Here is a 27,873-nt window from a genome sequence, read left to right on the forward strand (position 1 = left end):
GCAGCTCTGCTTTGTGTGTGTGCGTGGGGAGGGGGGTGGTTGCTGTTCTAACATTTTCCAGAATCCTGTAATATAAAACTAGTTTAATTCATTTTTTTCAATTTTAAAATACTTTCCCCTTCTCCATTGTAACAACTTTGAAATCAGGAAGCATCTTAGAATCTGTGCCATGTCATTGATTAATCATCAGGTTTTTTTTTCTTTTTTGTGTTACATAATGCAACGTGTCTTTTTTTTTTTTTTAAGATTTTATTTGTTTATTTGAAAGGCAGAGTGGCAGAGTTACAGACAGAGAGAGGGAGAGACAGAGAGAAAGTTTTTCTATCTGCTGGTTCACTCCCCAAATGAATGCAATGGCCAGAGCTGGGCTGATCTGAAGTCAGGAGCCAGAAGCTTCTTCCTGGTCTCCCATATGGGTGCAGGGGCTCAAGCACTTGGATCATCTTCTGCTTTCCCAGGCCATAGCAGAGAGCTGGACTGGAAGAGGAGCAGCTGGGACATGAACCGGTGTCCATTTGGGATGCTGAACCACAGGCAGAGGCTTAGCCTACTATACCACAATGCCGCCCCAGCAGTATGTCTTAATATTGATGAAGTGGTGGTTAATTTTATGGGTTAATTTGAGCCACAGTGCACCCAGACATTTAGTTGAATGTTATTCTGTGTGGGTTCATGGGAGAGTTTCTGAATGAGCTATACATTTGACCTAGGAGAACAAGTCAAGTGGATTGCCCTTCCGAATGTGGGGGGGCCTGAGTCAGTCTGTGGAAGGCTTGCCTGAAACAGAAAGGTTAACTGAGAGAACTTCCGGCTGCCCAACTGCCTTGACCTGGGCCATTGGCCTTCCTTGGAATTTATACCATTGGCTCATCTGGGTCTTTAGCTTGCTGACCACAGGACATGGGCCATCATCACATAATCTAATTCTTTCTAACAAATATCTAAGAGAGGTAAGTAGGGCTGGCGCCGCAGCTCACTAGGCTAATCCTCCCCTTGCGGCGCCGGCATGCCGGGTTCTAGTCCCCGTCGGGGTGCCGGATTCTGTCCCGGTTGCCCCTCTTCCAGGCCAGCTCTCTGCTGTGGCCAGGGAGTGCAGTGGAGGATGGCCCAAGTCCTTGGGCCCTGCACCCCATGGGAGACCAGGATAAGCACCTGGCTCCTGCCATCGGATCAGCATGGTGTGCCGGCCTCAGCAGCCATTGGAGGGTGAACCAACGGCAAAGGAAGATCTTTCTCTCTCTCTCTCTCTCTCTCACTGTCCACTCTGCCTGTCAAAAAAAAAAAAAAAAAGAAGAAGATAGATAAGTAGGAAGATGGATAGGACTGCAGTTCTTGGGACTTAGCTTCCTTTATCACATAAGCCAGTTCTTTATAATGAACCTCTGAGATACACACACACACACACATACATACTGTTAATTCTTGAGAATGCTGACTTAAAGAGATGTGTCCTAAATTTGATGAAATGCAGTAACTAAAGATAACTTAAATGCCTTCTACATAAAAATCATGATGGATTTGGGGAGTATTTACACCAGCCATAGTCATGAGATTTGAGCTATAAGTGAAAAGATGCTATTGTTCTATACCAAGATGGCTTTCTGAGAACAGGAGCCAAAATTTTTGGACATTTTGTGCCAGAAGAAGCAGCATCAAAAGACATGGTTTCCTTCCCAGCTCTGCTGTTTTCTGTCTGTGAGTCTGGGGTTGGCTTCCTTCTCTGTAAAATGAGCTGGTTGGTCTTCAGTGATGTCAAAGACCTCTTCTATTTCTCAACTTCTCAGAAACTGATTTCTTCAATTTCAGTAATAGGTATAATCAGATGCAAATGGCTAAAACATCCTCAATAATGTTTGATTCTGGGAGTGCTAACTCAACAAGACATAGTCTGATGATCAGTTGAGCTTCCCAAGTTGTAACGTGTGTGCAAAAAACAGTGGCCTTCGCTGTGAGTTTCTATAGAATTTGAAGCCTACATGGGAAGCATCACTTTCTGAAATAGAATTTTGTATCTTCATTCCAAGGGGTTTGCCAGCCAAGAATTGACTCATGCTGGGGTGAAGTTAGGGCCATAAGGCTCCTGACATCCAATAAAGGGCCTAGTACCTTGGGAAGGAAGTCACCAATATAAAATGTAACACAAGGAACATAAACCATAGCTTTGAAAAGGACTAGTTATCTTTGATGAAGAAGAGGTGTTTGGCAGGACATTCTAGTTCAGATATTATTGGAATGTGAATGTTGAAAATCAGTGTTTATCCAGTTTTGATTAAAGAAATGAAAGGCAGTACCTGGCAGGCCTGAACCGAATCAAGTGAAGAAAATAAATGAGGGGCCCAGCACTGTGGCGTAGCAGGTAAAGCTGCCGCCTGCAGTACTGACATCCCATATGGGTGCCGGTTTGAATCTCAGCTGCTCTACTTCTGATCCAGCTCTCTGCTGTGGCCTGGGAAAGCAGTAGAAGATGGCCCAAGTCCTTGGGCCCCTGCACCCATGTGGGAGACCTGAAAGAAGCTCCTGGCTCCTGGCTCCTGGTTCCTGGCTTCGGATTGGCACAGCTCCGACCGTTGTGGTCATCTGGGGAGTGAACAAGCGGAAGGAAGACCTCTCTCTCTCTGCCTCTGCCTCTGCCTCTGCTTCTGTCTCTCTGTAACTCTGCCTTTCAAATAAATAAATGAATCTTAAGAAAATAAATGAGTGAAACCTTACCTGCCCACCTAACGCCTTTGCTTAGCTTTAGTGCTGACCATTCAGCCTTCTGATCCCAAATGTAGTTTCCTTGGGCGCGGGGTGCTCTGGAAAATGCAGTAGTTTCCTATATGTAACGTAGTAAATAGAAATATATACCATTTGACATCAGTCTACATCTTGCCCAGTTGGTTTGTGTGACTCATTTTCCAAGGGCCCATCAGATGTCTGTGCCTGAGCAGCCTCTGCCCAAGGCCCCCAGTGACCTTCTTTGTGGTTACTTCAGCCTAGCATAATCCCCTGGCGGAAATGTATCCCAGCAGGCTGTGGCATTTGAGAGACACTGGGGGGAACTGACAGGGCTTTCACAGTCAGGGATGACGTTTCGTGAAGAAGAGCCAGTGTGGACAAAAGCCCAGAGGCAGAAATACATAAAATAAGCTTGGTCTGAGGTCAAGTATGTGAGGACTGGATAAAATGTTTGTTTCTGCTGTCTGTGGTTTTTCCCCTGAAGTTCTCCAACACTGAAGTGAATGTCGTGAAGCCTTAGTGTATCAAGATGACTGTTTCAGTGGATCAATACTGACTGCTAAGTTCAACAAAGTTACCGTTCCCTAAGGGTCATGTGACTCTAGGCAGACTTAGCAGCACTTTGCATAATGTTTGTTGAGCATTAATTGTAATCTTTATTTCTGCACTTATAAGTGAGAGAAAGGTGAGTGTGTCATAATAAGAGAGAAAGGTGAGTGTGTCATAATAATAACATTCAGGATGCAATAATCAAATGATTGGAAAAAATTAGAAATCACATATGGCTAGTACTGTATTAGGGGAAAAGGAGAATGAAAATCAACTGTCAATCCAGTTGCCCAGAGAACATCACTATACTTGCGGCTGATCCCGACTTACTCTGTGCTTCACGTGACTAAAAAAACACCTCAACGGTGTTTGTTTTACTTTCACAGAAATGAGAACCGATGAACAAGTCTTTTCTAACCTGCTTTTTCTTAGAATCTCCTTTGCGATATGAAGCTCCGTGGAGCTGGGCCTGGGCGGCACCTGCCGTGCCAGCAGTCGTGGTGACAGTGCTCTTGCTTCTGTTTCCAGGCTGGCAGCCTCGCTGGTTCCTTCTCTGTGGGGGGATCTTATCCTACTACGATTCTCCTGAAGATGCCTGGAAAGGTTGCAAAGGGAGCATCCAAATGGCAGTCTGTGAAATTCAAGGTGAGAAGTCAAGTAATTATAGATGTTTTTTTCTGTTTCCCTAAAAGATAAGAAAGCATTGGCCTCTGCATGCCTTTCTTTGCTGCTGCCCTAGTAGAAATCAGGATACTACTATCATATTCACAAAGAAAGCCTTGCAAACAGAACCTAAAACTGTAGCCAACTTTTCCAAGGAGATTATTTAAGAGGTGGTCAGAATAAATGACAGCAGTATGCTTCACTACTCAGCTAGTGCTCGGCTTAGTTACCTGCTCATTGGGCCGGTGGCTATTTGCAAAGCTTACTTAATTCTTTTTACTACAACACCAAACACAGCTTTCAAAATTAAGATCACACACACACACACACACACCCGCACTACCAACAAGTCAAAACCCACCGGAACTATAAATAGAAGTACTTCTTGGTTCTCTAACCTATTTGGAATCTAGAGACATGGAGCAATGATGTGGCTCAGAAGCAAAACAGATTCACTGAGAATTTAAATTTTGGGGTGGGCAGTTAGTGAGGCAGAGTGTGATTGGCCTGCTTCTTCCCCTAAAGGGCTCTGAGGGAATTCTTACTTTTTGGGTCTGATTTGTCACGGGAAGTAGAAGGAAAATACTGTATTCTTGGTTGTTTCCTAATAAATCCAACAAGATAAAGAACGTATCCTTGCTTATTGGCATGAGTTACATTTGTCTGTGTTTTTTTTTTTTTTTTACCATAAAAAGTGCCTGAGTCTGGGTACTTAGAAAGAAATTAGGTTTATTTGGCTCATAGTTTTGGAGGCTGAAAGTCCAGAGAGCCTGGGGCTTAGCCCACTGGCTGCATCACAGTGTGGAGGAGGACATTGTGAGAGCCAGAGATCACCTGGTGAAAAGGAAGCCAGAGAGACCGGGGAGGGGCCAGTCTTGCTCTTTTAAAACAGCCCTCTCCTAAGCACTAACCAGGGTCCCACAAAAACTATATGAATTCTTACAGATGGCAGAGTCCCCCTTACCTCTTCACATCACTATACCGAGGAACGAGTTTCCAACACATGCACCCTTAGGGACAAATTGCATCCAGACCCGAGAAGCATGCAAACCCTAATGGCCTCAGAGCAGCATACTGCCTGCACACAAAAGCCAAAGGAGAGAGTCCCTCTTTTTTTTTTTTTTTTTTTTTTGATAGGCAGAGTTAGAGAGACAGAGAAAAAGGTCTTCCTTCTGTTGGTTCACCCCACAAATGGCCACCACGGCTGGCACACTGCTCTGATCCGAAGCCAGGAGCCAGGTGCTTCCTCCTAGTCTCCCATGCGGGTGCAGGGCCTAAGGATTGGGCCATCCTCCACTGCACTCCCGGGCCACAGCAGAGAGCTGGACTGGAAGAGGGGCAACAGGACAGAACTGCTGCCCAGACCGGGGACTAGAACCTGGGGTTCTGGCGCCACAGGCAGAGGATTAGCCTAGTGAGCCTTGACGTTGGCTGAGAGTCCCTGTTTATTCTGATTAAAGATCAGTTTCAAACAAAAGTTCAATTGGTGGTGGTTATTCTTTGAGCCAGTCTCGGTGATGCCTTATAGCCAATGGCAGAATTTTTCTCCTGTCAGTTAGCAAAGGTGTCCAAGAAGAGATAAACACACACAAATCTGTGTGAACTAGGAGAGGTGGTTAGGGCTGGCATTCTCTTTTCTCTGGGTGGACACTCACAGTGGCTGGCTCAGTCGAGCTCAAGACCGTGAGCGGGTTGGAAGCTACTCAGCTAGGGCCTCTCCTGGTCTCTGACCTCCCTCTGTCTTGTCTCAGTTCATTCTGTAGATAACACGCGCATGGACCTGATAATTCCTGGGGAACAGTATTTCTACCTGAAGGCCAGAAGCGTGGCTGAGAGACAGCGTTGGCTGGTGGCCCTGGGGTCAGCCAAGGCTTGCCTTACAGACAGTAGGACCCAGAAGGAGAAAGGCAAGTACTGATGTCCTCTGATCTGGGAACCCTGGAAATCACCAGTTGGCATCTCTAGGTTCCCTTATTTGTTATTTTGCTTGTGACTACCTAGCCAGCTGTTTATATCATGCCAGTGCTGTGATTCTTAGCAGAATTTAAAACACGGTCCATATCTAACTCTGCTTTCTTAGCATATCACAGTAGAAAGAGTACAGGCTCTGGTGCCAGACACAACTGGGTTCAAATGATGTCTTTTTCATTTACTGGCTATGTAACTCTGGCATAGGTCACTTTGCCTCTCTGAGCTTCAGTTACTTCATCTTTAAAGTCCTTAGAGAGATTACCGTGAGGATTAGATCTGTGAAACGGTCTAGCACCCAGTGTGGCACAACACTGACCTGAGCTTAGTTGAAAATAGCTGAACAGAGATGCCTTGAGTGGCAGTGTTTTCTACAGTGCCACCTTCCTCTCCCCTCCCTTACCTAAGGTGGGATGGATATGTAATTATTGGTTTGCTGCTACTTAGTGCTCAATACCATCAGGTCTCCTGAGAACCACTGCACCACTTCTCTCTGAGCTGGCCCTAGTTGCTGCTGACCCAGCCCCACAGCCCTGTCTGTACCTGAAGAGATTGGCTTGGCTAGAGTGTAGTGGTGGATGGGAGTGTTCTCACAACAGTTGTGCCTAACTGTCCAAGGAGACCTGGGAAAAGGGTCTCTGCATTGGCTGTTTTTGACACTAAATCAGGAACAAGTTCTGGAAGCTGTCAGCTTTGACTCAGAGCAGGTGGTGATGTGCAGCATTCTCATGGGGAAAGAGACAGGTGGTGGTAATTGTGACAGCTCCCTGTCCCAAGGTGCCTGGAGTGCCCTGCCAATGATGACTGGGTTCCATTCTCCTGGACTGACAGCAGCTGACTCAGTTCTCAGCAAAATAACAAGGGTGCTCGTGGTGGTACCTGGACGACTACAGACCCAGGTGGTACCTGGGTCTGAGCAGAGCGCTGCAGTGGTAGAAGCTCTGACCCCAGAGAGCAAAACACAGCCCTTGACTCTGCCCCAGCGTTGACAGGAGTGGGTCAGAGGGAATGTCACTTGCTTCTTCCCTACTGGTGATTACAGGAAACATATTATTGCATTAAAAATGGAATGGTGGTTATTAGAGGTTGGGAAGGGGAGGGACAAGTTGGGGAATGGTTGATTAATGGGTACTAAGCTGTAGCTAGATAGGAGTAAGAAGTTCTGGGGTTCTGTGGCCCAGCAGGGTGATTATAGATAACATAAATGTACTGTGTACTTCTCTATTTAAAAAAAAAAAACCCATGATAGGATTTTGGGTGTTTTTGTGATAAAGCAAGGTTAAATGAAGAGTTAGATATATTTACCTGATTGGACATTACACAATGTATACATGCATCAAGACATCACATAAATTGTACCTCATCAAAGTATACAATTTTTATGTCAAAATTTTTTAAAATTAAAAAGACTTCAAAAGACTGAAAATATCCTTTTTCTGTTTTTCTTGTTCTCATATCTTCACCAATATCACATGTGTAGCCTATACTCTCAACATCTGACTTTGGCCATAGATTATATACGAGACAATTTCAAAATGTTCATAGAAGGAGGAATTAAAAGATAATACACAGCTTTCATGAGCTTTTTGAAGCCCCCTTATATTCTACTTCTGTCTCAAATACTAACTAGGAAATTGGTTATTCATTCTTATAACTACATTAACATCATTTTTGTTATTTAGAATTTGCTGAAAACACTGAAAACTTGAAAACCAAAATGTCAGAACTAAGACTCTACTGTGACCTCCTTGTTCAGCAAGTAGATAAAACAAAAGAAGTGACCACAACTGGTGTATCCAATTCTGAGGTAAAATCCTATTTTAGTAATAAAAATTATTAATATTACCCATGAAAAGTAACACCTGATTGCTAACAGGTGTTGCCTATTGTCACATAATCCCTATCTTGGAATTTTTTGTTGAGAACAAAAGTAACAAGCCTCAACAAAGAAATGGGTGCATTTCAGCATATGGAAGCCTGTAGTTTTCCTTTTTGTATGGATTTGGAATTAATTGATAACAGACATGTTAAGGTGTGTTTCTCTCCAGTTTGCATCACTATTTATTTATTTACTTTGTTATTTGAAATAGTTACAGAGAGGTAGAGACAGAGAAAGACATCTTCCATCTGCTGGTTCACTCCCCAGATGGCTGCAGTAGCCAGGGCTGGGCCAAGCCAAAGCCAGGTGCCAGGAGCTTCTTTCAGGTCTCCCACATGGGTAGCAAGGGCCCAGGCACTTGGGCTGTCTTCTGCTGCTTCTCCCAGATCATAAGCAGGGAGCTGGATTGTCAGAAGTGGAGCAGCCAGGACATGAATCGATGCCTGTATGAGATGCTGGCATTGCGGGCAGTGACTTTACCCACTATGCCACAGTGCTGGCCCCTGCATTACTTTTTTTTTTTTTTTAAGATTTATTTATTTACTTGACAGAGTTACACAAAGGAGAGCGAGCAAGAGAGAGACGGAGAGAGAGAGGTCTTCCTTCCATTGGTTCACTCCCCAGTTGGCCGCAATAGCTGGAGCTGTGCCGATCTGAAGCCAGGAGCCAGGAGCTTCCTCCAGGTCTCCCACATGGGTGCAGGAGTCCAAGGAATTGGGCCATCCTCCATTGCCTTCCCAGGCCACAGTAGAGAGCTGGATTGGAAGTGGACCAGCTGGGACTAGAACCGGCACGCATATGGGATGCCAGCGCTGCAGGCCAGGGCATTAACCCACTAAGCCACAGTGCTGGCCCCCCTGCATTACTTTTTAAAAATAAAATCCTGGGCCGGCGCCGCAGCTCACTAGGCTAATCCTCCGCCTAGCGGCGCCGGCACACCGGGTTCTAGTCCCGGTTGGGGCGCCGGATTCTGTCCCGGTTGCCCCTCTTCCAGGCCAGCTCTCTGCTGTGGCCAGGGAGTGCAGTGGAGGATGGCCCAGGTGCTTGGGCCCTGCACCCCATGGGAGACCAGGAAAAGCACCTGGCTCCTGGCTCCTGCCATCGGATCAGCGCGGTGCGCCGGCCGCAGCGCGCTGGCCGCGGCGTCCATTGGAGGGTGAACCAACGGCAAAGGAAGACCTTTCTCTCTGTCTCTCTCTCTCACTGTCCACTCTGCCTGTCAAAAAATAAAAAAATAAAAAAAAATTAAATCCTACTTGTGTTACAGGTTTTCATGGGTGTGGCTGCTAAAATGCCAACCTTGAGTCTCGATATCTGCCTCCTCTGATAAGCCTGGTCTTATTTCACTGCAGTAATTGTTGTGCTTGCAAAGAAGGAGATACAACTTTTGTTCTCTTCATCATTGGCGAGGTTTAGTTTTATAACATTAATAAAGTTGTTATTCTAAAAAATAAAACGTTAGAGGGTCTCTCTGATGTTAGGCTATGTATTGCATGACTCATGTTAACGAGAGAGGGTCTCTGCTCCCAAAGAAGTTAGACAGACAGTGCCTGCAACTTGGAAAATCTGCAGGTATAGTAAATGGTATTAATTCATTTTCATAGCTATGCTGCCAGTAGCATAGTGCTTCGAGGTTTGCTTTTTTTTTTTTTTTTTTTTTTTAGATAAAGGTGGTTTAACTCACTTTAATCACCTTTAATCACTTCCTTTTGGTCTCTCTTATCCATTCAACAGCTGCCTATTGTGTATAAGGCACTGTTGGTAGAGGGGGAGCAAAGGCACGGAGAGCCAGAAGTGTATTTCAGCTCTGCTCTTACAAAGGTTTACGGTATACAGCAGCAGTTCTCAACTCAGCACAAATGTGTGCCCCAGGAGACATTTGAAAACATCTGAGGACACTCTTGGTTGTCATTGAAGAAATGCCACTTGCATTTAGTGGGTAGAGGACAAGGACATCTTAGAATGGACTGGAGAGCTAGCCCTGCCCCCCACCATGCACACACGCTCCTGAAAAACCAACCAGCCCAAAACATCAGTAGTGCCAAGCTAGAGAAGCCTTGGTCTAGAAAAAAGGGAAAATGTGAATACAGCACTGGTTATTTTAAAAAGAAAAGCTTTAAAAAAAAAAAAAAAGATGTATTGATTGCTTGATTTGAAAGACAGAACAACAGAGAAAGAGAAAGATCTTCTATCCACTGGTTTACTCCCAAAATGGCCACAATAGTCAGGGCTGGGCCAGGCTTACGCCAGGAGCCTGGAGCTCTGTCTGGGTCTCCCACACTGGTGCAGGGGCCCAAGCACTTGGGCCATCTTCTGCTTTCCCAGGTGCATTAGCAGGGGTCTCGATCAGAAGCGCAGAAACCAGGACTCCAACCAGCACTCTGAGAAGGGATGCCAGCATCCCAAACAGCAGCTTATCTTACTGTGCCACAACACTGGCCCTCAAACCAACAATTTAATTCAAGAAAGAGAAATGCTTAAGTGCCTTACAGACTTCCTAATGAGAGGTGTGTTCAAGGACCAGTGGTGTTGCTTGAGAGTTTGTTAGAAACTTGAGGAAGGAGAGAAGCCACTAAGATGTGGTCTCCTCACTGTGTAGTCAGGGTGTGACCTCTGTTTCCTGTGCAACTTAGCAATACCAATAGCCAGAGAGAGCACCCTGAACAAGTAACTTGGACAAAGCAAAGACATTTCCTGTTGCCGAAACCCTGTAAGCTTGTCTGTACTGAAAGCAAATGATGTGTGATTGACTGAAAGCTGTATGAGAGCTCTATGCCCGACATTTGGTCAGTGCTAGTTACACAGTGTTGTTGAGCTGAGGCAGTGGCTGAGTCTGAAGGGTTGGAGTGAGGGCAAGCCTTGTGCATGGTTAAGATTGATTGATTGATTTCAAAGGGAGACAGAGAGATCGTCTATCTGCTGATTGACTCCCCAGATGTCTGCGGCGTCCAGGGCTGGGCCAAGCTGAAACCAGGAGCCAGGAACAACTTCTGAGTCTCCCAAGTGGGTGTCAGGGGCCAAGCATCAGGAGCCTGCTGCTTTCCCAGGCATTAGCAGGGAGCTGGATCAGAAGTGGAACAGCCGGGACTTGACCTAGTGCCCATATGAGATGCCGGCATCTCAGGTGGCAGCTTAAACCAGTACACCATAATTCTGCCCCATGGTTAATGGATTAATTGGGCTGAATTGTGTTTTTCTTTTATAATATCATACATACTTGTCCAGCAAAATATGTAAACACCTCTAAGGACTTTCCACAGTTAGGAGCTTTTTTTCTTTCAGCAAGGTAAGAGAGACTTCTACTCTGGGTGTTTTGTAGGAGGGAGTCGATGTGGGAACTCTGCTGAAGTCAACCTGCAATACTTTCCTGAAGACCTTGGAAGAGTGCATGCAGATTGCAAACGCAGCCTTCACCTCTGAGCTGCTCTATCGCACTCCCCCAGGATCACCTCAGCTGGCCGTGCTCAAGTCCAGCAAGGTAAAGCCCTGCTCGGTCTCACTCCACAGGATGTAATAAAGTGAAAGAGAAACTCCTTTTGGTGACTGATAAAGACACTTTAAAGAGGACATGGCTTTGTGTCCACTTATATACATGCCCTCATATCCAGGCAGTTCTTTCTGGCAGTTTTACTGCCTGATGTTGTCTTCAGTGTATCCTTTTCTTTTCAGCCTGGTACAGTGAGCCTTGTCTAGAATTGCAGCAGCCGTCACCCTGACCCTTCAGGAAGCTAACGCAGTGTAAATAATACCACTTCCCCTAAACCTTTTGATAACCCCTTCATTTCCTCTAAATTAAAGCCACAATCTCCTAGCTCCTTCCCTGTCATTTCCTGCCCTACACTTGTTAATTGCTTATGGCTCCTCCCACACCTTAGTCATTTCCCAGTTCCAGGAATGTCCTTCTAAGTACTCTTTACCTACTTAGCTCTCATTCCTCCTCCAAGACTGTCTCTTCTCTCTGGCTCCCTAGGTTGACTAAGAGCTCTGGCTCCTATATATACCCCCATTTTAGCCTTATTCTATGTTGAAATAATCAAGTTTTACCTCGATGCCTCTAAAGTTGATACAATGTTGCATCATAATTTGCTATTTATTAATGTTTGGTGATCGTAACAAATTACAGCTGCCAAACACCAAGAGTTTGGCTGTGTTAATTAGGTCTTTCAAGAGACCCTTTGTTTTCCTTGCAAACTTGGGTACCCTTATTTCAATAAATAAGAAGGGCCACTTGGAATCAGTGCCTCCCTTTTGGGAGGAAAATTGTTCCTATGGAGTAGGGCAGTGTATGTCGTGATCATATTTATTATTTTCATATGTGATAAAATTCTAAATGTGCTCTCTTGGAGGTTTAACATGTAAACTTTCATTTCTTTGCTTTTTTTAAAGATGAAACATCCTATTATACCGATTCATAATTCATTGGACAGGTAGAGTACTTTTTTGTTTTTTCTTCTCTCTAAAAATAAAACTTAAATACTGTTACTCTTTGCTTAAATTTTTTTGATTACATGGTGATTTTCATGAGTTGATACCAGAAGGAAACAGCATCTAACTTTCCTTTTTTGGGTGAGCCTAAAGCTGCACAGACCTTTCGTTCAGCATGCTTGGGGAAGGTATTTGCATTTGCACTGGGACAGAGAGCCCAGCCATCACATCTAGTAACTTAATCTCTCTGCAGTTACTGGTGTTGGAACTTGCTTGTAGAGGAGCTGAACGTTGGCTTAAGTGTACGGTTATCCAGAAAAGACAGTAGGGCCATTTTGTTTTGAACAAAAGAAAATGTTGAAAAAAAAATAACTTCGTATCAAAATCTGAACTGATTCTATTTCTCTAAATGTCCCTTTAATTAAAACAAAAGATACATTTACATAGTCACTGGGGTCTTTATTAACTTGAGGCATTCCATGTATTGACATAGTCCAGATATTTGTCCTTTCAAATTATTACTTATTGGCTCCTTTCTTTGTGTTCTGGTCTTTGCTGCTTTATTACTAATTTGATTGTTTACAGTTCTCTCCTGTAAATATTTCTGTTGGGACATCTTTGTAGAAGTTTACTCTTTTGTAGTATTTTATCTGTGTCCGCCTACCTATTGAATTGCTAGGCTGAATATAGTTTTTTTTTTTTTTTTTAGAAACTAGCAAGTGCTTTTCCTGAAGTCACTGTGTACTTGGACCCTTTTCCCTTATTTTTATTAGATGAAAATATTTTAGTTAAAGTTTGGGTCTCATCACTTGTAATAAAGTATTACCATTGTCCCTTTAGCAAACAGTCGGCTGTCCCACTTGCATGCTACATGTCTTTCTCAGCTACTCTGAGGTCGGCAGGTTCCTGAGGATGTGTTGTGGTCCTCTGGGTGCTCAGATGCACTTTGTAGAAAGTATTTTCTGCTGGCCTCAGCAGGTGGCTTCCTGATAGTTAGCTACTAGGCAAACACATGGAAGTGACTAGTGGTGTAGACAGAGAAAAAACTTCCCAGGGAGAAGATGGGGGAAGTCAGAAAAGTGTTGAATGTGGCACCTGAAGAAAGCAGCTTGCAAACCAAAGAGCTGCCAATGACTACTTCCTGATGCTGGGGGGGAGCAGGGAGATTGGGTTAGCTGAGGGGCCAGGAAGAGCCATTCCTGACTCTGTGACTCCTCAGCTGCAGCCTTGGAGCTGGCACACTCCCATCACAGGCAAACACCACCTCAGGTGTCCGCAGGAAGTGGGAGATGTGGGCTGGTTTAGAAATTCTCTTTCACAGCTGGTATTAAAAGGAGTTAGTGATTGTGCTTTCTCAGAATCATATCTTCTTGGGCAATCTATGACCAAATAACTGGGCTTTCTGTTTTTTTTTTCTTTTTTTTTTTTTTTTCTTTTTAACAACTTCTCAGGCAAACAGAGTTGAGCAGTTGTGAAAATGGATCTTTAAATATGGAAATAAATGGTGATGAAGAAATCCTACTGAAAAACAAGAGCTCCTTATGTTTGAAATCTGCAGAGATAGACTGTAGTCTGTCAAGCAAAGAAAATACAGAGGATAATATAACAGGTAAAAACAGAAGTCAAGTCTGAAGTAAGCCATGGAACAATGGAAAATGTGGGAGTTTGATTAGTGTCTGTGATATGGCACTGATAGGAATTAAAATCCAGACAGTGTACCTGTGATCTCAAGAGCCTGTTAACCCGTGAGACCGATGGCTTGACTGAACAGCATTCTGTCATCCCGTCGGGCCTGGCTTTAAGGAGGCAGAAGGAGGAGGAAGTCTCCTGCTCAGCTTCCTCTGCTGTGTTGTTCCTGGGCTGCAGCAAGCAGTTTTTCAGGGTGTAAGTTCTTCCCTGGCCTCGCACACTGCGTCTGCGACTCTAATGTCAAATTATGGCACTTCAGTTTTCTCTTCTCCTGGCTGCTTGTGGGATCTGAGGACGTCAGAAATCACAAAACAACCCAGCCTTCTCTATGCAAGCTAAAGTCCCATAAGTCACTTAAATCCACTCTTCAATCAGAGACAACCATGTTAATGCTTTTAATTGTGTAATAAGTACTTAATATAAGTAACTTGAAAATAACCTAAAAAAATGTTCCTCTTCATCTGCCCTGAAGTAAAGGACTCTCTTTTTCCAGATGAGATGAGGAAAAAGAAGATAAGCTTTCTTGCTAGTACACTGAGACAAGCAATGCATTTGTTGTTGGAGTCTTGTCTCTTGAGTAAATGATAAAGATGGTAGAATTTCTCTTAGACATGCTGTCATTTATTTGACCAAGATGTCTTATTTCTAGGGATTTGTCTTTAGTGAATGGTCAGATTTAAGGACAGAGATGGGTGGACAGGGGTGTTCTTTATGGTTCTGTTGTCAATTCTCATTATTTGTGGTAGTTAATACTTTTCTTTTTTGTTTTGAGGTTTATTTTATTTATTTGAAAGGCAGACTGACAGAGGAAGGGAGAGAGAGAGAGCGATCTTCCATCCACTGGTTTATTCCATAAATGGCCTTAATGGCTGAGGCAGGCCAGCCTAAAGCAAGGAGCCAAGAATTCCATCTTGTTTCCCATGTGGGTGGTAGGGGCCCAAGTACTTGAGCCATTATCCACTGCTTTTCCAGGCATGTGAGCAGAGAGCCAGATTAGAAGTGAAGTAGCCAGGACTTGTGTTCCAGTACGGGATGCCTGTGTTACAAGTGGTAACTTAACCCTCTGTGCCACAACACGGGCCCCGTTACTATTTCTAAGTCACCACAAGCACTACGTCAACAAACAGTGAGCTATTGCTCCTAGGGAAGCAGAGTTAGGTTTCTGCAAGCCTCTGGTCACAGCAGTTTTGTTAGCTGATCAATACTCAATGCTGTTTCGTGTGTGTTTCTATTTAAAGATGCTGTTGATTTATTAACATGAGATCACAGCCAACAATTCATGCCTAAAGGAAGCTTATCTAACATAGGGTACTTCAAAAAGTCTCTGGAAAATTGAATTAAAAAAATAACTTTATTTTGGTGTGGAAAATCTCTTGAAGCCCATTCATAATGAAGGGTCTTCAGAAAGTTCATGGAAAATACTCGTTTTGAAGAAATCATACAAAAGTTTCTGATCACATCTGCATCTTTTAATTGCATTTTCCACAAATTTTTGAAGTATCCTATTTTGTTCATAACTCATATTGCAGCAGTCTTGTGTTTTTGAATGCTAGACAGCCCTATACTTGTGCCCTCTCCTTTTTTTTTTTTTTTAAGATTTCGTTTTTATTTCCTTGAAAGTCAGAGTTAGAGAGAAGGAGAGACAGAGAGAGATCTTCCATCTGCTGGTTCATTCACCAGATGGAGAGAATGGCTGGGCTAGGCCAAAGTAGGGAGCCAGGAACTTACTCTGGTCTCCCATGTGGGTGCAGAGGCCACCATCTTCTGCTTTCCTAGGAGCATCAGCAGAGTGCAGGAGCAGAAGTGGAGCAGGAGCAGAGGGGTCTCAAACTGTTGCCCATATGGGATGCCGGCAGAGGCTTAACCTGATAGGCCACAATGCTGGCCCTGGGTGGCCCTTTTAAATGGCAAAATCAACAACAAAATACACAGACGTTCAAAACATGTAACACTGAATCAGAGCATTTGTTTATAGTATGAGAACTGAAACAAGAGCATTTGTTTATAGTATGAGAAACTAAAGGCAAATTGTCACCTGGTTCCACCTCAACTAGAATATGCATGTCAGGCGAATAGGTTTTCACCACCCTGCACATGTCCACAAATAACTTCGAAAGGGCTGCAAGTGTTTGTTTTTGGGGTTGAAAATAAAGAAAGGAAGCAAATTTGTAAATACAACATATGCTCATAATAAGGACTGACTGTATATATAGTGGTAAAATGCTGGATACTATCTAAATGTCAGCAACGTGAGTATGATATAATATTGATTGCATGGTAATTAAAATCATGGTTTTTGAAGAGTAGTGGATGATAGTAGAAATTTTTGTGGTATTCTTTCTGATGAAAACAAGCAGAATTCAAACCTTCATATACTTTGAGCCTGGTTGTGTGTGTGTGTGTGTGTGTGTGTATAAAAAGTTCATGGAAAATGGAATTAAAAGATAACGCAGAATTTTCCAGGAACATCTTGAAGTCACCTTCTATATGTGTTTGTGTACAATCTTTCTCATTTTTTCTCCATGTTAGAGATTATGCTTAACAATGATTATCTATCAGTTTTTATGGTACACGTAAATGTATAATAGGTTACTAATAGGTATCTTCTACTTTGCAGTCCAAGGTGAAATAATGAAGGAAGATGCAGAGGAGAACCTGGGGAATCATGACGGTGACTTGGCACAGCCTGCATCAAACTCCTCAGTTTGCTCTCCAGAATCCCACTGGGAAGAAGGCCAAGAAGTTATCCCAACTTTCTTTAGTACCATGAACACCAGGTATTCTAGACCCTCTGAAATCACTGACAGATAGCAGCCTGCTTTATGGAAAATTCAATTGTGTTCCTTATAGGTGATGGTATTTTCTATGAGATTAGAGAATATGGAATACCAAGTATCTGCTTTCTGTTTACCTTGTCTGAAAAGTCAATAAGAAGGAATTGGATCATAAGGGTATACTGTATGAACAAATTTTAAGTTGCTTAGGGAATTTATTTTGTTAGACTGTATTGTAATAGGAAAAAGTCACTATGACGTATCTGTGAAATAAGGGCAAATGATCTTCCCTGAAATTGGACAGCTCTTCCTATGACTGCCTCTGAACTGCAGAGTGCTGACATTGTATTTTCAATCTTTCCTCCTCTGTATCACCAAATTGTTTAGCTTTAGTGACATTGAACTTCTGGAAGATAGTGGCATTCCCACAGAAGCATTCTTGGCATCATGTTATGCTGTGGTTCCAGTATTAGGTAAGATTGCTGTAGTTGCCTTACATTCATTAGTCTATAGAATTTGTCTCACTGCAGGTATTTGGTAGGAGAAATATTCTGAGCTATGTGTACAGTGAACTGACCCTTCTTACCAACCTCCTTCTATCCACATGCTATTAGAACTGTTCAGCCTTGGGGCTGGCATTGTGGTACAGCGGGTAAGCCACCACTTGTGATACAGGTATTCTATAGAGTGCTGGTTCAAGTCCTGACTGCTCTCCTTGCAGTCTAGCTTCCTGCAAATGGGCCTGGGAAGGCAGTGGATGATGGCCCAAGTATTTGGATCCCTACCACTCATGTGAGAAACAAGGATGGAGTTCTTGGGTCCATGTGGGAGACCAGGATAGACTTCTGATGATGGCCCAAGTATTTGGATCCCTACCACTCATGTGAGAAACAAGGATGGAGTTCTTGGGTCCATGTGGGAGACCAGGATAGACTTCTTGGCTTCTGGCTTTAACCTGGCCCAGTGCTGGCTGTCGCCATTTATAGCAGATGGATGGACAATCACTCTCTCTTCCACTTTTCTGTCATTTGCCTTTCAAATAAATAAATACATCTTTTTTAAAAAAACTGTTCAATCTTAAGAGTTATTAGATGTTCCCATTTCATTTCTAATGATGATCAAAAGTGACCTGAGAAAAGTGGATTCTGCTTTCTAGAAACCATTAATAAAGCGAAAGTGAAAGTAGTTGAGGACTGGGTCTTCAAATCTGTTGGTACTATAAAAAAAAAAGTTGAAGTTTTTTTCAAAGATTAAAAAGTATGTTAAGAGGGTGTTCTTAAAGCTTCCATGGAAATTGCATATTGTAAAAAATTATGCATAGGTTTCAAAAATGTTTATACTAAAATAAACTTATCTTTTCATTCTATTTTTCAACATACTTGAAGTATGTATAAGCTTATTTAAATTCAAATTTACTTTTACTTAGTATAGAATCAGTAAATACCAGGGATTGCAAATGTCTTCTAATTTGCTGAATGAACATATGCATCTTTTAAATTGAGGTGTAACTTTATAGAACTTAAATGGTATAGTTTAGTGAGTTTTGACAGGTACACTTTACCTGTGTAATGCACATGCGTATTAAGACGTGGAATATTTTATGACCTTAGTATGTTTCCATGCCAGAGCAGGGGCTAGGCTGAAGACTAGAGCCTAGAACTCAGTCTGGGTTCTTGTATGGGTGGCAGGGAACCAAGTACTTGAGCCATTACCTGCTGCTTCTCAGGATGTACATTAGCAGGAAGCTGGCATGGGGAGCAGAGCTAGGACTGGAGCCCAGGCATTCAGATAGGGAAGGTGGGCAACTTCAACTACTGCACCAAACGTTCTTCTCTGCGTGAATGTTATTCTGCGATTTCGTTAACTGCTAGGCTAAACACCTGTTCCCTCCACAAACTTTTTGAAGCACCCTCATGTATTCAAAATTTAAGAAATTATCTTCATTTCACCCATCACTTAGGAACTCAGTGTAGACTCATCAGAGCTGCATAACAGAAAAAGATAACAATATCAAGCTTTTGAAGCTTGTACTTAAAAATAATTTTGATGGAGACATTAAAATTGTTGGAGAAAAGATCTGCTAAATTTATTATTACCGTAAAAGGTATTTTGTACTAGAAATTAAAATATAGAAAGAGGCAGGCTTTTAGCCTAGCAGTTAAGATGCCAATGGCTCGTATCGGAATTCCTGGATTTGGTACCCAGCTCGATTCTGACTCCAGCTTCCTGCTAGTGCAGATGCTGGGAGGCACAGGTGATGGCTCAGGTGACTGAGTTCCTGCCACCCTCGTGGGAGACCTGGAGAGTGTTCCTCGCTCCTGGCTTTAGCTGTAGTCACTGGGAGTGAACCAGCAGATGAGACCTCTCTCTCTTGTCTTTCTACTTCTCAAATAAATAAGTAATTAAATTTTTAAAAGCAACAACAGTAATGTAAATAAAAATATATATTAAACATTTTCCACTTGAAAAAATTGCTTTTTCAAAAATGTGTTTGATTTGTTCTCCTAGACAAACTTGGCCCTACTGTGTTTGCTCCTGTTAAAATGGATCTTGTTGGAAATATTAAGGTGAGTGTACTGGTTTGTCTCTGTGGAAACCTTTAGATTAAGAAAGACATTTCCAGTTTTTTTTTGTGTTTGGCAAGAAGAAATCAGGACATAAAAACATGTATTTTAGCTCTGTAAAAGAGTGTCTCCCTTCTCACCTGTGGGTGCTGGGCAAGGAAGTTACTATCCAAACCCTTGTTGTGTGCTAGAAGTAGGCTTTGTTCAGGTTGAATATTCCTTTTAAAAATGAAACTGAAATTTTCTTTTCATGCACAGAACATAAATCAGTAGAATTTTGCTCTATGTCATAACTGATTCCATGCTTTTTTAGATTTAAGCAGTGACAAGTTAGATTTTCCCAAAAAAGCATATTAGATGTGGCGTAGTGATAAAGTCGCCACCTGCAGCACAGGCATCCCATTTGTACGCTGGTTCAAGACCCGGCTGCCCCACTCCTGATAGAGCTCTCTGCTACAGTCTGGGAAAGCAGTGGAAGATGGCCCAAGTGCTTGGGTCCCTGTACCCACATGGGAGACCTTGGGGAAGCTCCTACCTCCTGGCTTCTGGCCCAGCTCCAGCTGTTATGTCCATCTGGGGAATGAACCAGTGGATGGAAGACATGTCTCTCTCTCTCTGCCTCTCTGTAACTGTGCCTTCTAAATAAACAAATCAATCTTTTTTTTTTTTTTTTTTTTTAAGGCATATTAGATGGTAAAGACAGCTGTCCCTGGTGTGGAACCCCAAAGGCCTGCCTACCTTCCTTGTGCAGCTGTAGACTTATCCACACCTTCCCCAAGCTCAGCCGGTTTCTTCCCAGGAAAATGAGGGAGTTGATAAATTACTTCCACAGTTTAAAGTTGGGAGCTCCTTTTAAATGTAGATTGAATGTTACCTTCTTAAGAAAACAATGTCCAATGAAAATGTCTTCTTGTCCCTGTATTTGAGAAAGCTGTGTAAAGAATTTACATAAGCAAGACTTTCTTCATGGTATAGTTGCATTAAAGCTAATTTGAACAAATGTTTGTGAAATTTTCTATTCACAATGCAAAGTGTGGGTTAAGCCGTTGCCTGTGATGCCAGCATCCCATTTGAGACTGATTCAAGTCCTGGCTGATCCACTTCTGACCCAGCTCCCTGCGCCTGGGAAAGCAGCAAAAGATGGTCCAAGTGCTTTGGTCCCTGCACACACATGGGAGACCTGGATGGAGTTCCAGGCTCCTGGCTTCTCTTTGAGGCCATTTGGGGAGTAAACAAGCAGATGAAAGGTTTCTCTCTCTCTCTCTCTCTCTCTCTCTCTCCTCTCTCCTCTCTCCTCTCTCCTCTCTCCTCTCTCCTCTCTGTCTCTTACCTCTGCTTTCTCTCTGTAACTCTGCCTTTCAAATAAATAAATAAAAAAGTATTTGCCAAAGACAACTGGCAGGAGACAACTGGTACTGTTTAATTCCAGGTTAAGCCTCAGAACATAGAGAAGATAGAATCTTAATTGTTATTTCTTAGAGGCCTTCTTGCCAAACTTATACTGTACTGATTTGCTTGACTTTGGCATTAACGTAGCTCTTCGTAACTCTTCTTTGTTATTCTTCCAGAAGGTGAATCAGAAGTATATAACCAACAAGGAAGAGTTTACCACCCTCCAGAAGATAGTGCTGCATGAAGTAGAGGCGGATGTAGCTCAGGTCAGGAACTCAGCTACTGAAGCCCTCTTGTGGCTGAAGAGGTGAGGCAGCAGGGGTGGGGCTGCAGCTAAACCCAGCCCGACTGAAATGTTACTGGCAAAATGTGGTTATGCAAATGAGACTATTTCTTTTTAAAAAAAAAAAGTTTATTTATTAGAGAGACAGAGTGACAGAGACAGACGGAGATTGTCCATCTGCTGTTTAGCTCCCCAAATGAGTAAAGCACCTAACCGAATCCTGTATCCTGTTCTAGAAGGCCTAATGAGTAGAACAACAACTTTTTTTCTTTTTTTGCTTCCCTATTGATGTTAATAAATATTGTTAATGGTCTACGTAAGGTAGGAAACCTGAAGAATATGGAGTCAACTTACTTCTTTAATCCAGTAGCAGAATCTCCTGGGGGCTTGTGAAGAATACCAGACTCTGAACCAGAGTTGCTGATTCACTGGGTACGGGATGGGACCCCAGAGCTTGTATTTCTAACAACTTCCCTGGGAATGCCGAAGCCACTGGTCCTGGGACCACATTTTGAAAACCACTGCTTTAGGATATAATCTCACAGGATGATGGGCAGGTCCAGAGCAGCCTAAAGGGGAATAACAGAGAAGAAACTGAGGCAGGACCCTCCTGAGATTTGATCTGTTTACCACTACGCCCAAAATACGGCCAAAATGGAAGCCGATGTCTGCTGTTTCTTTATACCCATTCAACATAAATGGACTTTGAAGATAATATTTCTGGAGCCAGCATTGTGGTGCAGCAGGAAAAGCCATCACTTGCAACAGCAGCATCCCATGTGAGTGCTGGTTTGAGTCCCGGCTGCTCCACTTCCAATCCAGCTCTCTGCCAATGTATCTAGGAGACCATGGAGGATGCCCAGGTGCTTGGGCCCCTGCCACCCACATGGGAGACCTGATGGAGTTCCTTGGTCCTTCTTCAGCATGGCCCACCTCCAGCTGTTGTGGCCATTTGGGGACTGAACCAGCAGATGGAAGATCATTGTTTCTTTGTCTATCCCTCCCAGTCCCTCTCTTCCACTTTGCCTTTCAAATAAATTAGTTAATTTAAAACATTTTTAGAGAAAATCATGTTTTCTTCTTTTTTTGTTGTAGAGGTCTCAAATTTTTGAAGGGATTTTTGACAGAAGTGAAAAATGGAGAAAAAGATATCCAGACGGCCCTGAGTAAGTCTCCTGTATGTTTGATCAATCAAATGAATAGGATGGGGATGGAGACCCCTTGGGGAGGAGACAGGATATAGGGGAAATTTCTGCTCTTCAGGATTTGATTTTGTTTTTTCTTTCATTTTCATTGTTTCCTATATGCTTCATTTAAAAAGGACCTTTGAGCCAGTGACCTGACAACTTAGATCTAATTACTGACAATCCTAGTGTCAAGAAACACAGGATGAATAGAAAACCATCTATTAATCTTGATAGGAAGACTTAATATTACTGTGAGGTTGGCTTTTCTAAATTTATCTTCAAATACAGTGCAGTTCTCAAAAATCAGTGTTCAAAGAGAAGCTAACTTTGGAGACCATAAAAGGGGGTAGGGAATCCTAGGAATTTGCTCTGGAGTGAGATTAAGGGTTGGTGATCATCTTGCACTCCTCAAATTTGCTGTGTCCCACTTTGTAGTAGTGGACATGGGTCTGGGATGAAGGCCTTGGCCAAAGGAGTTTGTGCTATATTCCAGCATCTCAATGCATGGACTGTGGCATTGTAGGTGCTTAATAAACACTGGACAGGAGGGTGAGTCGATCACGCCAGAATCTGTGAGACTTATTTTAGAAAAATATTAAGACTTGGAAGCATCCCACAGTGCTTCTAACCTTGGCTGAACTCTCACCCCTGGCCTAAAGGAAAATCTTCCAACATGGGCCTTGAGTATATGAAGTAAGAAATAATGTCCATGTTATTTTGAAACACTCTACCCTTGTAATGTAGAGGCACACACAGGTGAACTATAAATAACCTTGATTATAAATAGTGAAATTAATTAAATGCTTCTGGTGGGGAGGCAGAGCCCATGTTCTCTGCAGCCTTTATTCAGTGTCATGGGTGGGTTCTGCCTCCTTTTAGTCCTCGAGACCAAGGGTCCTGAGTCAGTCTACCCCAGCATGATTTCCCCAGGCCACCCTGCCTGGAGATTGCTGGTGTGCCGTAAAACAAGAGCTGTCATTTCTGAAGCACTTTGTGAAGAATTTAGACAACTTAAACTTCACATCAATTCATTGTTATATGTTAAGAAATGGAAATTCTGAAAGATTAAAATATTTGTGGAAGTCCACATAGGGTCTGAAGCAGATTCACGTTGGAGGCCCTGCCTTGAAGGCCCTTATTTCTCCCACAACAGGTGTTTGAGTTCCCTGTATGTTCCTGGGTTTCCAGGGGAGGCTCCGTTATGTTCACCCCCATGAGTCCTGATTTTCCATCCTGAAAGTATAATCTGCATGTCTGTGCATGCCCCCTGGCCAGCTTCTGTTGAGTGTATCTGCGTTGTCCCCTTAAATAAGTTACCCAACTTCCACGGGCCGTCTCCTCATCTGCCAAATGGGCACAGTGATGCTATTTCCATATCAGTGTTGGAAAGATTCGGTAGGATCATGCCTGTGAAAAAATTAGCGAAGGATTTGGCTATTGTACTGAGCCCTATTGTAGTACTCAGTAGAGGTTAGCTTCTCTTGTTGTCGGTACTTTTCATCATCATCATCATTATGACATACGAAGTTGACCACCCACCAGAAAATGGGACTTATTTATAAAGCTCAGGTGCCAAGCCAGAAACATTTTCCAGACTAGCTTCTTAATATGGAAATATCACACCTGTAGGAAATGCAGAAGATGTGGGAGGCAGCACTGTGTGCCTGCTGGGCTCCACAGGCCCCATGCTGCTTTTGCTTTGGGAGGGGAAGAGGGACGTGCTAATCCCATTTGGCCCACTGCCAAGAGCTGGGGTGGAGTAGCACCTGGCTGCACCTGGCTGCTCTTAGGAGCGAGTGACAGGAAGGGCCTTGACCCTGGAGGTGGAGAGGAAACCCACCCCGATTCTGACCCCCTTTTCTCCTCTAGCTGGTAGGGTTTATGTGATTGGGCCTGGAGATGCTGATTTTGTGAAGAGAGGAGACTTTGAAGGGCAAATGCTGCGTCATAACTGACATAATTGCAGCCAATCTCAACTTTTCCTTCCCTCTCTTCTCCTTCAACATTTTCAGCGGAAAGGAAGAGGGGCTGTACATTTGACATTTTCATCCTGATGTTCAAGCTGATTTTAGTGGTTTTCATGATCCAAATCATATCTTTGTTATAGTAATTTCTAATTTCCTGCTGCTGTTCAGTGTGCAGAGATAGTTTCCCTAACCAGCCTACCCTCCCCTCCAGACAAAAACACCACAGGCTCTGTATAGAAGTGTAGTCATTCAGAACCCATAGGTCTTTTATATTTTTTAAAGCATTGTTTTAAGATTTGTCTTATTTATTTGAAAGAGTTATAGGGAGAAGTAGAGACAGAGAAAGGTCTTCGATCCACTGGTTCACTCCCCAAATGGCCACAACGGCTGGAGCTGAGCCAGTCTGAAGCCAGGAGCCTGGAGCTTCTTCCTGTGTAGCAGAGGCCCAAGGACTTGGGCCGTGCTCTGCTACTTTCTCAGGCACGTTAGCAGGGAGCTGGATTGGAAGCAGAGCAGCTGCCCATAAGGGATGCCTGCGTTGCAGATTGGAGCTGTAACCCACTGTGCCACAGTGCTGGCCCTGGGATCCATAGGTCTCTGATGTGTAGTTCTTCTGGGATCATGGCTTCTCCTTTCTCATTTCCTAGTCACAGCCTTGTAGAGCTTTTTACCTGAAGTAAGGAGGATGGGTATGTAGGTAAAAGAAAAAGTATGTGATTTATATACCAAATATAGGTAAATCAGCCTGCTTTTTAAAAATTCTGAAATTTAATTTGAGTTGTAGTAATAACTACTGTTTATGGAGCACCCAGTGTAAGTATCACAAAGCTCTTGATAAACATTTCACTTAATCTCCCAAATAACTCCCCCTTTACAGTGAGTAAACTGAGGTTTGGAGAGGTGTCCATCAGTCCATCAGTATTCTCAAGACAGTAGCATCCTCATCACCTGGAAACTTACTAGAAATGCAGACTGCCAGGCCCCACCCAGACCTGCTGAAGCGGGAGCTCCAGGAGTGGAGCCTGCGCCTGTGCTCTGACAGTCATTCGGGGGATTCCCAACCATGCAGAAGTCTGAACCTTCTTGTCTACACCGAGGCCACTGATGCTCACCTGTCACTTCTCTACATCTGATTTGGGGCTTTTGACTGCATTTGAGGGATTGATAATAAGAGAACTACAAGTACTGAAAAAAGTCACAGCATCAGTCAGTCTTGCCTCTTTTTCATCCTAATAGATACCTTTCCAATAAAACACTGCCTAGGAAAGGTTTTGAAGTAAATCCTCATAACACTTGTGTAGTCTGTTATAAGTCTCATATCTTGGAGGTGGGAGATTATGAGTTAAAGTTCTGAAGGACACAGTGGAAGCCTTGCTACCTGTTCCATACGGGGAACTGCTTCTGCAGTCACTGTGTTGCTGCAGTTCTGTGGCTGGAATGCTTCCTGCACCTGGAAGGAGCCCTTGGACGCTGCACTGCCCCCTCTCGCACTTGTGCCATCCCTCGAATGCCCTGCAGGGATGCTCAGAGTGGGGTGCTCTGGATGGCCTCATGCCGAGAGCTGTGCTTCAGCGCCCTCTGACATTCTCGAAAGGTCATGTTGAGGAAGGAGTTGAGTCCACAATGCTCTGCGCCAGAACTGAGCTTCTCCCCTGCAGCTGTCATATCAACAAGAGGTTTTGGACAGCATCCTTTTAAGGGGAATAAAGAAAAGCGGCTCTGGCGTTCCATGCACCACTGTGCTAGATGTTGCGCGGTGCTCTGCACAGCTCACTCTGCAGGATGGCGTATTGCCAATCTCTCACTGCGGAATGATTCCGGAAATGTCAAGTAAAAATTGACCCAGTCACCATTTCTGGCACAGCATGGGGGACGCTTTTAAAGGTGCTCAGTTCCTGTCTTGTAACATGAAAGGCTTTCACAGACAAGGAGAGCAAGGTGAGACAAAGCACACAACCAGGTATTGCCATCAAGTCGTAGCTTAGTTGTTTTATAAACACTGGAATGTGAAGTAAGTCCTGCACTCCCTGGGACCCTCCCAGCAGGTCTGCTCACAGTGCACACTTCAGTTTTGACAGTGCCTGAAAATAATGAAACAGCATCTCTGTGCACTTCTCTCCTCTCTGTCCACTTTTGCAGTCAGTGTTTCCCCACACTCGAAGCTTAGTCCCTGTGAAAAAATTAGAGGGGACTTCTCTAGTAGATTAGCTTTTTTGAAATGATAAATATTTCACACATTTAACAGATAGCTGGCACTTGACATATATAAAAATAGTTCAGGGGCCGGTGCTGTGGTGCAGCGGGTTAAAGCACCAGCCTGCAGCGCCGGCATCCCATATGGGCACTGGTTTGAGTCCCGGCTGCTCCACTTCTGATCGAGCTCCCTGCTAATCACCTGGGAAAGCAGTAGAAGATGGGCCCCTGCACCCACATGGGAGACTTGGAAGAAGCTCCTGGCTCCTGGCTTTGGATCAGCTCAGCTCTGGCCATTGTGGTCATTTGGGGAGTGAACCAGTGGAATGGAAGACCTCTCTCTCTGTCTCTCTGTCTCTACTTTCCTCTGTAACTCTGTTTTTCAAATAAATAAAATAATTCTTTAAAAAAAAAGTTCAGTTCAGTTAGGGGCCCCTTAATAGCCCCTAGACCCTATTATTTTCCTTGATTTCCAGAGATCTTCATTCTGAATTGCTGCTTATTATGAATGCTCATTTCCCTACTTTGACATATTTTTCCTTTTACACACAGTATTGTTCTTTAGACATATCCAGCGTTATAGTCCTGACTCATTAATTTTCTCTGCTGTTTAGCCTTTCATCGTGTGACTAGACAAGAATTTTTAAAAACTTAGGTACTATTTATGGACACTGAGGTTGATTCCAGATTCTTACACCACAAACAGTGCTACCTACCATTTTGCATGTTCCCTTTTGCACATGTTCTTTGTGAGTTCTGTGCTGTTTTCATAACCAGAATAAGGTGTTCTTTCTTTCAGGAAATGGCTGGAAAAGGCATACTTTTGATTTCCCTGATTTTGATTCAGAAAAAATAAATGTTAGTTTTGGACAGAATGGTTTGATCTAACAAGAATGCCCGGGTTCTCATTGCTCTTAGTTTTGTGATGTTGGGCAAGTCACTGCCTCCCCGGCTATTCCATTTCTTTCTTTATGAAGCAGGGAGAATTGTGCTCTTCCTACTCAGAAATTTCAGCTCAGCCTCGGAGCAACTGACGCATCTTAGAATGAAGAGAAAGGGATCATTTGTGTCTTTCAGAGGCCACAAATACTCTGAGATTATAGAACATGCATTATGATAATGAATGGGTATTACAGTGAAGATTAATGTCTTTCATTACCTAATCTTCTCTAGGTAGCCAAAATAGGTCAGGCTTAGACTTCATCTTATTTTAATGCAGCCTCACATGGTGGGGATGTTTGCAGCCCTGGAAGTCAGCTAAGGTCTTCTGGCTGATTTTTTAATGAATTTTGTTTCATTTATTGGCTTTAAATTTCAGCAGTGATCTTCCTGAGCCCAAGTCAGGATCTGCATTCTGTGACTGTCTCCTCCCATGGCACCATCTGGCCCACATTTTGCCAGGTGGAACTCTTCTCCATCAGTGTGGCCACCACAAGGAGCAGCTGCTGCTTATTGTAGGGCCAAATGGGAGGACACGGGCCTTGCTACAGGGTGAATTAATGCTCCCTGGTCCTCAGGCCATGCTGCCCAGGCTATGTGGACTCACAGTGCCCTTGTCTTGGTGGCTCTCAGAAGAGGACACAGAGAACAGTTTCTTAGCCTTTTTGGATGGTTGATATGAA

The 27,873-nt window shown here is 43.5% G+C and overlaps 1 protein-coding gene and 1 long non-coding RNA gene across 13 annotated transcripts in view; one reads left to right on the forward strand and one right to left on the reverse strand.

The window, feature by feature from the left end:
* PLEKHA8 (pleckstrin homology domain containing A8) overlaps positions 1 to 27,873 on the forward strand; it is a 57,843-nt gene that overhangs the window by 19,346 nt on the left and 10,624 nt on the right. For 2 of the 4 annotated variants that reach the window (XM_002713663.6, XM_089316065.1), the window contains exons 2-12: positions 3,796 to 3,912; positions 5,682 to 5,837; positions 7,581 to 7,705; positions 11,097 to 11,255; positions 12,164 to 12,204; positions 13,654 to 13,811; positions 16,509 to 16,668; positions 17,053 to 17,138; positions 19,174 to 19,232; positions 20,798 to 20,928; positions 22,000 to 22,070. In XM_002713663.6, coding sequence (XP_002713709.1) covers positions 3,796 to 3,912; positions 5,682 to 5,837; positions 7,581 to 7,705; positions 11,097 to 11,255; positions 12,164 to 12,204; positions 13,654 to 13,811; positions 16,509 to 16,668; positions 17,053 to 17,138; positions 19,174 to 19,232; positions 20,798 to 20,928; positions 22,000 to 22,070 — 1,263 coding nt within the window. Of the gene's footprint in view, positions 1 to 3,795; positions 3,913 to 5,681; positions 5,838 to 7,580; positions 7,706 to 11,096; positions 11,256 to 12,163; positions 12,205 to 13,653; positions 13,812 to 16,508; positions 16,669 to 17,052; positions 17,139 to 19,173; positions 19,233 to 20,797; positions 20,929 to 21,999; positions 22,082 to 27,873 lie in introns of all 4 variants that reach the window. The other 2 variants (XM_089316063.1, XM_089316064.1) reach the window with 1 other exon arrangement.
* LOC103349437 (uncharacterized) overlaps positions 1 to 27,873 on the reverse strand; it is a 93,190-nt gene that overhangs the window by 18,213 nt on the left and 47,104 nt on the right. For 5 of the 9 annotated variants that reach the window (XR_016222996.1, XR_016222993.1, XR_016223000.1 and 2 more), the window contains exons 3-6: positions 21,259 to 21,473; positions 19,968 to 20,145; positions 3,686 to 3,898; positions 2,710 to 2,815 (exon numbers count right to left, since the gene is read on the reverse strand). This is a non-coding gene — a long non-coding RNA (uncharacterized LOC103349437). Of the gene's footprint in view, positions 1 to 2,709; positions 2,816 to 3,685; positions 3,899 to 19,967; positions 20,161 to 21,258; positions 21,474 to 26,967; positions 27,084 to 27,873 lie in introns of all 9 variants that reach the window. The other 4 variants (XR_016222999.1, XR_011383127.2, XR_011383125.2 and 1 more) reach the window with 4 other exon arrangements.

This window comes from Oryctolagus cuniculus, chromosome 16, assembly GCF_051225735.1.
Source record: "Oryctolagus cuniculus isolate XC-2025 breed Fujian yellow rabbit chromosome 16, ASM5122573v1, whole genome shotgun sequence".
NCBI lineage: Eukaryota > Metazoa > Chordata > Mammalia > Lagomorpha > Leporidae > Oryctolagus > Oryctolagus cuniculus.